Here is a 9,433-nt window from a genome sequence, read left to right on the forward strand (position 1 = left end):
GTTAGTTAGTTAGTTTTGTAAAATCATGTAGCAAATTAAGAGAACAGATGACTGTTATTTTAATGTAATTATTAAATAAATACATACATAAAATAAACGTGTTTTTTTATAGTAACACTAAAGTAAGTTAAAAATAAGGCTATAATTTTCCTCGTAAATATATGACATAATGTTTTACATTAAGGATGACGAAACTCAAGGAGGACCAGGGTGGAAAGTTAGATTGATTGATTTAAGCCAACTTTATGCACAGTAAGGCTAATCGGGACTGGACCTACAGTTTAAAGTGGGATCCGAACCACTATGTGCCTCCACCGGGTATTGAACCCGGGGCCCCTTGATTACAAGGCGACGACGCTACCACTGCTCCATCGGGGAGGCCCTGGAAAGTTAGAGGGTGACAGGTTATAAATTTGGCGAGGGCGCAAAAATTCCCCTCGACCAAGTGAAAGTTTTGGCTTGTTTTGCACACAGCCTCTCAGTAATGGTGTAAAGATGGCCGAAGTGCAATGCTGACCGCAACACCTCCACTATAGCCGAAATGGGTAGCTTCTTCCACAGATCGTAGCACAGTGCTTTACATAAGGGATATATTTGTTATTTTGGTACAATTTCCTTTACTATACGCTGAAACATAATGATATAACGTAATTGGAGCTATGAATCGAATTTTCTTAGTTATAGACCTTACTGATAGTGTACACAGGGTCTAATTTATTTGAGGCTGGGTGGACTATGGAGCTGCATTATGCAGAGACAAGCCCGTAAAAATGGCTACCTTAAATGATCTACCCTGGGAATTGAACCAACGTCCCCGCTTGGCAGTCAGACAGTAGACCACCTTGGCTCCAAATAAATAGTAGAGATAATAACAATCAAATAACAATTATTATGAATTAAATAACTTCCATTGTTTTATTGTGTTTGTGTGTGCATGCATGTATTTTTTTGTCAATTAGCATCCCTTTTCTGCACGTTTGGATAATCTTGACAATTAAGCTGAGTATTAGATGGAATTGACGAAGGAATTCTCATAAACACCCATGACCAGGCTGAAATTCGAACACGGAAGTTTTGATGGCGAGATCAGTCGATCACTTAACACGCTCTACCACCGATGTGAGTTTATTGTGCTTAAAGTGTTTTTTATTATCCTTTCTTTGCATTTTATGCGGCTAATATACCGTAATAGATTATTCTGTTATTTAGTTCCATACACCTCATTCAGGGAAAATATTTCATTAATTTTACGAGGGACGACTTCTCACATGAAAACCTCATTGTTGAAACTCCGAATACTATTGAAACCAATTATTATTGGACTTAGAATATGAACATGTGATCTTTTAAGCTGTGGCGTGTCAAATATTTTCGAAAGGGGGTATTACGTATATTTTTTAGTTGTCGGTCCTCATTTTGCCACTCTTTCCTGCCTTTGACGTTTTTTTAAGGATTACTGGGACAAAGGGGAAGGGGTATAACCCTCACCAACCCACCCAAGGGCACGCCACTGCTTTAACCTCGTTCCTGCATTTTCGTCCAATTTTTCGAGCTAACTTTGATTATTCTGCTTGTATTACTAATTAACTGAACTTTTTTGTCTTCAGGGTGGTCCAAAAGTATGGAGACACACAAATAAATGTTGAATGACATACTGTTTCACAAAACTAACACTGTAGGTTTGTAATAGGGGTAGGGGGAAATGTTATAGTTGATTCAAGTTGGCGGCCGTCATCGTCATATGCCCTATAACATTTTACCCCACCCCTAAATCCATAGTGTTAGTTTTGCGGAACAAAATGTCTTTCAACTTTTATTCCGGTGTCTCCATACTTTTGGACCACCCTGTACAATCGAATTTAACAATAATGCTCTTTTCGTTTTTTCCTAATTTGAAATGAAAGATGTCGATTGCCAGGGGGGAGGAGGGTCGACAGGGGACATCTGGGGCAAGTGTAATTTTGTTTTAGGTGTGTGAAAGCAAGAGTAGCACCAAACTGACTATAATCTTAACTTTATGAAATTTTATGGAGTGCTGGCGGTTCAACCCATTTCCCGTTCCACATACACACCTCGCATGCATGTAAGGCTTACGTTTCTTTCTCTTTTTTTACAGTTAATGAACAATCATGCGCAGAGCCCCAGGTAGGGGAAGAATTCGAGTTGTACTTCAGTTTTGCATTGAGGTCGTGTTCAGGTGGATACAAGCAGGGTTCCATCGCCGAACTTCGCTGCGGCCCTGGGTACCTTGACAAAAGAATCCGCTGCGACAAAAACGGCGCCTGGGAGCCCATGGACAGTGGGACCTGGCCACAGTGTGACGTAAAAGTGGTCCAACCAGGTCTGTCTGGTGAGAACTCACTTCCATTACACTTTTCTATGGCTTCATAGTCATGGGAGAAATTGCACAAGGTGGTAATCTCAAAATACATAATTTTTGGGCTTGTAGATTGGCACATATTTAGAACTGTATTCTGTGTTTCAAGATAGGGCCTAACCAAGTGTCTCACATGAAATGATAAAGTTTATAATTAATAGGTTAATAAGATTAATATAAGTATATATTCAATACTATTGTTATTAAAATAACAATTATATATTATTACGATGTTTATGTAAAATTTGGGGTGTAGTACACCCAATTGTCAAACTCACTTCCATGAAGTACACCCTGGACTGCATTTTGCAGACGAACGAGGCTCTGGCGACTGGCACTATGGCCAGTATAATTTTGTGTGTGTTGTCCTGTTTCTTGTCCTTGTGTGTGCTGAGTGCCCCTTTACAGCCTCAGGTTGTAACAAAAGTCAGATTTTTTGAAAGGCGTATTTGGGGCTGGACCCCGTATAATGTGACGGGTGCAAAATAGTGCTGACGCACCCAAAATTTTAGATTCAAATTCAAATTTATGTAAAATGTAATATTAACTAAATTATTATTAATTGCAATGCAGAGCATCATTTCACTAATCACTAGTCGCTGTAGTAAACAAGATACAAAATAAAAATACAACTTTATGTTAACGAAAGTAAAGCATTCCATTTCGTGAAAATTTCCTGTTTTCCCCCGAATTCTTTACTGCTTTCATGAAAATTTTGATTTCTTAACAATTTGGGACTGTAGCCCCATCAGCCAGACTGTGTACGCCAGTGACGCTCGGCAAGGCATCTGTTGGATGGTCATAGTCTGATATACATTAGAAAATGTCAATGGTGATACGAGAAAGTATTAATTTGGTTTGATATATATTAGTAGTAAGTTTCAAAGTGATATGCTATTTCTCTTTTACAGGAAACGTTGGAAGCCGGACAATATTATTCCATGATTTATGGCTGCTTATAGTTATTATCGTAACAGTGATTTACAGCAAAACCTGATTTAATAGAACTAGAGTGGATAGTGACAGGCACGTATCTAGAAATATGCTATAAAATAAAATTAATGCTTTAATATTATATTATTAATACACGGTTAGGTATAAGAATAAAGATGTAAGAGTGCATATTCATTACGTAGCTTACCTATAGATAAAATCGGAATAATTTACATAAAAACAAGTGCCCTGGCAAATGAAGTTAACGTCAAATAGATTAATAATTGAATATTTATCGACTAACAAAAATGATGTTACATGTAGTTGGAGAAAAGTAAGTTCCTGATTAAAATGTAATGCATATTATTTTGAGTAGTAGTGTACATAAATCTTCTTTGTAATGTCATTCAAAGCCGTATGATCACAATATAATCCTTGCGTTGTAAAAAGTTTAGAGGAAATTAATAACCATCGCTTATGCAACAAATGCTAATATTTTCATTACTTAATTCTAGTACTTGGTGAGTCTTTCGGGGGGTCCGGACCCCTGGACCCCCCTCCTTACATACGTCCTTCCTGTTCTTCAAAGCCGTATGATCCCAATATAATCCTTGTCTTCCAATAAGTTCAGAGGAAATTATACAACAAAACGTCTAAACGAGTATATTTTTCATTATTTAATTTTAGTACTTGATAAATGAATGGCTCGGGTGTAAAACATGGTAAGTGACATTTTGGTCATTTCTGAGTTCATAAAGAAAAAAGGTTATTAGAAGCTATACTGTAGATAAATTGATTTCGTGTTGTGTTTACAATTTTCAGAAGGCTTCACTGAGTCCAGTGCAAATTGTATGACATAGCAATTTCATTCGATTTGATTACTTTACTTCGCGTTTTGTGGCTCTTGGTTAATTTGCGAAGATGGGGATGAGTGATGAATGGACATTCACAAACAATCATGCCCAATCGGGATTCGAACCCGGGACACTTGGCGTCGCAGCGCGATGTGCACAATTTCACTCGAAAATTGAAGGATGGCACATCTTACTTCGTAACTAAAAAATAACCAAAATGTCACTTCTACCATGTTTTACACCCGAACTATTTAAATGTTTTGGGGGGGGTCCGGACCCCCTGAACCCCCTAAATACATCTTTGGATAGTGAATATTTGTAATTTAAAAGAAAATAATATTAAATATTTATTACATTGTTGTTTGAGAATATTAATTCTGGCATTTGACTTAACTATTACTTCTTGTATTTCAGCAATAAAAAGAAAGTGTGCGCCTGTGAGGCTCCTCCCTCCCCTATCGCACAACACTTGAACTTGTACAAAGGTACACTAGGAAGATTGTACAGTGGGATCCATGAGTATTACCCTGCAAATTGTCCATCACCATGTTCGTGCACCTTATTTGACCCAGAGCTTCAAGAATTAAAATTAAACTCAAAACAAGCTGTTGACTACTTCTGCACCAGCATACATAAAAAATCCATCGCTTAAGAACACATAGGGTGTAAGAGAAAAATTAATGAAAATAATCAAGGACAATTTGCACGGTAATACTCATGGATCCCACTACAATCCCCAATCTGTCAGCGTGATGCAACTGAAGGAACACCTGATCATATTATATTTGAATGTCGTCTTAATGTAACTAACTACGCGTGATTATTTCTTAAGAGATCTAAAGGAAGCAGGATATAATGGCGCATACGCCTTGTCAACACTTTTGAGGAACCCAACTAAGAAAATAATATGTGTACTTACCAACTATATTATGAGAGAAAATATTGTATTATAAAATTATGAAATTGTAAAATTATGAAATGTAAAACAAGTAACTGGTGCATAGCTGAAAAGCTACAACCAAATATACATTTATATATAAAATAACTAATACTTCCCAAACTTAAGCCATCGTTGATTCATTTCTCATTCGCATCTTTGCATAAAAAACACAACATGGACAGTAAACTATAGAATATTAGATTCTACTTGGTTCTCTCTCTGTCGTTCTAAGTGCAGATTTTTTTTTGGAAAGGAACAATCTTGATATGTATAGTCATCCTATTAGATTTTACGGACAAAAGTATGATGTAATGAACGGGATAAAATATAAAAAGACTATTCGTTAAATAAGAAGCCCAAGATGTCAAATCTTCAATTGTTTTATGTAATCCCTTTCTTCTAACAACCTTGGTTTTATCGTCGCTCAACAAACAATAGACCGAGAATTAACGCAGCTTTGAAGTGCGCTAATATCTGGTTTTAATGTGACAGACACATTTTGTTCATCCAAATCCTTTCAAGATCTATTGCCTCTATGTGACAGCAATTTGTGTAACTGAAACGGTAAGTTCCATTGTAATTTTACAAAGTTTTGGGGCAAAATTGTTTCAAACAGGAATTATTCTTTTGGTCAACGATTAATATTGGGTGTATGAACTTCAGGGTCGGTTATGGGTTATAGTTTCGATTTGATTTTGAAGTTAAAATTTCATTCTAACAAATACACAGAGAGTCATGCAAATCAATGATTTGCTTTATTCTACTTCGCTTTTCTGCAATTTTTTGCTAATCGCGAAAGCCGTACAAGAAGGGCAAATTGAGTTATCTGAAATGATAGGGGAAAGGCTATCCCAGGGGTGCCCATCCCCCCAAAGCCAATGGCGCATCTCCCCTCCAAATCACGTCATGCGTCTCCCCCAAAATCAAGTCATGCACTCCTAGGGTGACCAGACATATACATTCCAAAAAGAGGACCGAGTATGGTGAAAAAGGAGGACAAAGTAAAAAAAAAAGAGGACACCAAAAAAAATTGCAAATCATTTTGCCATTACTCATAATGTAATCAATGTGAAAAAAACTACCAACACTTTGCTCATATAATTCTGATGATTTTTTCAATAATTTATTCCCTTTAAGCAACGAAAGCAATCTCCTAATCTACTATTTAACACATGACAATCATAACTAAGAATATCTATATCTTGAATCACAGAATTTTAATATTTTTCCAATTCTTGGATATTATATATCCCCATAAGTGAAACCAAATGTAAGAGTAATCTCCGCTTTAACTTATTTGGGTCAAGAAATATGTTTAATGCCAGGAACATTTCTATCACTCTTTCAACAGTGACAGGACTCTTGCAATTTACCTCATATTCGTTTCTTTCATCCTTTAAAAACTGGATATTTTCTTGCAAGATCATTGATGAATTTACACTTTCGCTTCGTTATTTCATAAAAGTAAACTTAATAGTAAAAATTCTCACTACGCGTTTCTCTATCGCTTATGTATGACTCGAAATTGAACTGGCCGACATCTGTAACGGAGTGGTTAGAACAACGACCCAGAACGCCAGAGTTTCCAGGTTCGAATCCCAGACTGGGCATGGGTGTTCTTTGTGAGAATCCCTTCATCAAAATCATCATTCATCCTAATCTTCGCGATTAGCCAAAAGTGGCAGAAAAGTGAATTAAAATAAACCATATGAATCAATCGAAAAGAACTGCTCAGACTACATGTGTTTCGCAAGTCTCAGATGACGAAGCAACGAGTTGGAATAATTCGTACTAATGTCTAGGGGTGTGCGGGACATAACATTTGTTGTTTGGGACGGAAAATTTTTTTAAATCCCGACCTTCGGGACGGGAAAAATTCGAAATTTTCCGACCAAGCCGGGAAATTTTCGGTACGGGAAATGTTAAAAATTTCCCGATGCTGGGGAAATCACGAATTTTATGTCATTTTCCCTTAAGCTTTTTTTTGAAATCTCCTAAACAAAAGCTAACAATTTCTGAGAAGTATCAACACACTTACAATGCCAGAAACATCAAGAATTAACCACTTTCAAAAATTACCATTTGGAAGTTCCCGACTTTTCAGGATCCTGAGCACTCTGAAAATACCGAATGGTCATTTTAAAAAGTCGTTAATTCTCGAAGTTTTCTGCATTGTTAGTGTCTGGAACTTTTCGGGAAATGTTAGTTTTTATTCCAGAAATGCAAAAACAATCACTTAAGGTGAAAACGACATGTAGAATTCGAGATTTCCAGACCTTCGGGAAACTTCGAACATTTCCCGTCCCGAAAATTTCCGTAAAATTGCAAGTTTCTCGTCCCGAATGTCTGGATTTGAAAATTTCCCAGTCCAGATCCCGTCCCAAAAAAAAAAAAAAAAAAAAGAAGTCCCACACACCCTTACCTACTGATGGCTCAGTCGAGAAAGTGATCTTGTTCAGCTCCCAGATTCTAGGTGAGCATTGCTTGAATACTTAACGCGCCCCAAGTGATTTGATGATTCTTATGTGTGGTAGCATTCTCTATGCAGCATATTTGCTACAACGGATGCTATAATCTTCCCAAAACAGGAGGACATTTACCGATTTCTAAGAAATCCTCCCGGACCCTGAAAAGGAGGACATGTCCGGATAAAAGAGGACGTCTGGTCACCCTATCAGCACTCCCCCCCCCCAAATCATATCAATCGCGCCCTCAAACCATATCGTGATCCGCACAAAGTGTTTAATTACGACAGCGTGTCTACCGAAAGTAACTTTTTTCTTAGCTTTACTGAACACTATACTTGATCTGCCCCTCCTCCCTAAACATGGGGCCCATCACTCAAGACCACCCCTAAAATCGTTGGTCAAAATCGAGAATATCGCTTGTCTTGTAATGCAGCTATAGTATAAAAACTTCACATTCACCTCATTAAAGCGCCAAACACGCATCCTAGGAACACATTAATGCGAGCGAAGCAAGCAAGAACATTTTTACATCCATTTCTTTGCGGGCTTTTAAGAATATTAATTTAATAGGATGTCAATACTTTCTTAGTCTTTTCCAGCTTCTCCTTTGGCACGTTCTGGGTCGAAAACGAGTGGATACCATATCGCTAAATACAGTCTCCAAAATTTAATGTTCGAACTCTTTCTCCTCTACAGAAATCCCTTGACAATCTACAATTTAACACCTTATAAATAGCTTTCTATCTCCCACTTTAAATTTAATACTCAATTAATTTTAGACTTACTGTTGATATTGAAGAGTGGATATTGCCTCCTCCAAAAAAATAGTTCTCAGTCTCCAACCAGAATTTCCGCAACAGTCTAAGACAATAGCAATACACAAGAATAGGATATCCCGTCAATTTAATGCTCAATCCCCTTCAATCCTCCTCATAATAAGACCTAGAGTTGGATACTGTTCCCCCAAAATTTAATTCCTTATCCCCCCCAGAACCCACATGTCAATTAAGGCCTAATATGTGAAAGTTGGATATCTCCCTCCCCCCCCCCTTCGATAATGCCCTTAAACACTTTCTTTTCTTCATCTAATGGATTAAATATGGTGCATTTAAGGTGAAAAATCTTTACATATATTTTGGAAAAAGATATAAATGTTGAATTTTATATTATTTGAAGGAAAAGAAATCCCCCAAAAATCTTGATGGCGCAACTTGCACCATAATCCCACGCCCCCTGTGTGCACCCCTGGGCTATCCCTGGACACAAGCATTTTCACGTACTAGGTCATAAACATGGACGTCCAAAAGGGGGGCAAGGGAGGGCCACGGCCTCCCCGTGAAAATGAATGTTAACTTTAGATTATAAATATATCATTTCAGTCACAGTAATTTATGTTAATTATCATAAGGGCATTGCAGGAACATGATAACTCAAACTGAAGGCGTGTTTTTTGAGGGGGCAACACTATTAGGAAAAATTACCTTGCTTGCCCTCCCTGAAAAAATTCTGCGGATGTCTATGATGATAAATATTGACAAAATTGGATTTCAAAAATCCTTAAATAACTAGTTGGAAAGCATACTTTATTTAAATAACAGGATTGATCAAAAACAATAAAGATTTATGTAATATACAATTGAAAATCTAGAGCAATGTTGTTTTTTTTACAAATTTCAAAAACTGTCCGTTAGCACCAAACAGCTGTCTCCTTGTCACCATGTTAAACCATAGGAGCTAATCCCAAGGCTCGACCAACGCCCCTACCACCCCCACCCCCCTCTAACATTTTTCACTTCAAGTGCTGATTACAATATACTTAGCCCTAACTTTTCCCCAGGGCCGGCTTAAGATAAAATTTCCA

General features: G+C 37.3%; 1 protein-coding gene across 1 annotated transcript in view; it reads left to right on the forward strand.

Annotated features, from left to right (window-relative positions):
• Positions 1-3,492, forward strand: part of LOC145999877 (uncharacterized) — a 58,931-nt gene extending 55,439 nt beyond the window's left edge. Inside the window, exons 6-7 of the mRNA XM_083137147.1 lie at positions 2,117-2,350; positions 3,289-3,492. Of these exons, the coding sequence (XP_082993273.1) occupies positions 2,117-2,350; positions 3,289-3,374 (320 nt within the window). The 3' untranslated portion in view covers positions 3,375-3,492. The remainder of the gene's footprint in view (positions 1-2,116; positions 2,351-3,288) is intronic.
• The last annotated feature ends 5,941 nt before the right edge of the window (positions 3,493-9,433 follow it).

Source organism: Lepisma saccharinum, chromosome 16 (genome assembly GCF_977018435.1).
Source record: "Lepisma saccharinum chromosome 16, izLepSacc3.1, whole genome shotgun sequence".
NCBI classification, from domain to species: domain Eukaryota; kingdom Metazoa; phylum Arthropoda; class Insecta; order Zygentoma; family Lepismatidae; genus Lepisma; species Lepisma saccharinum.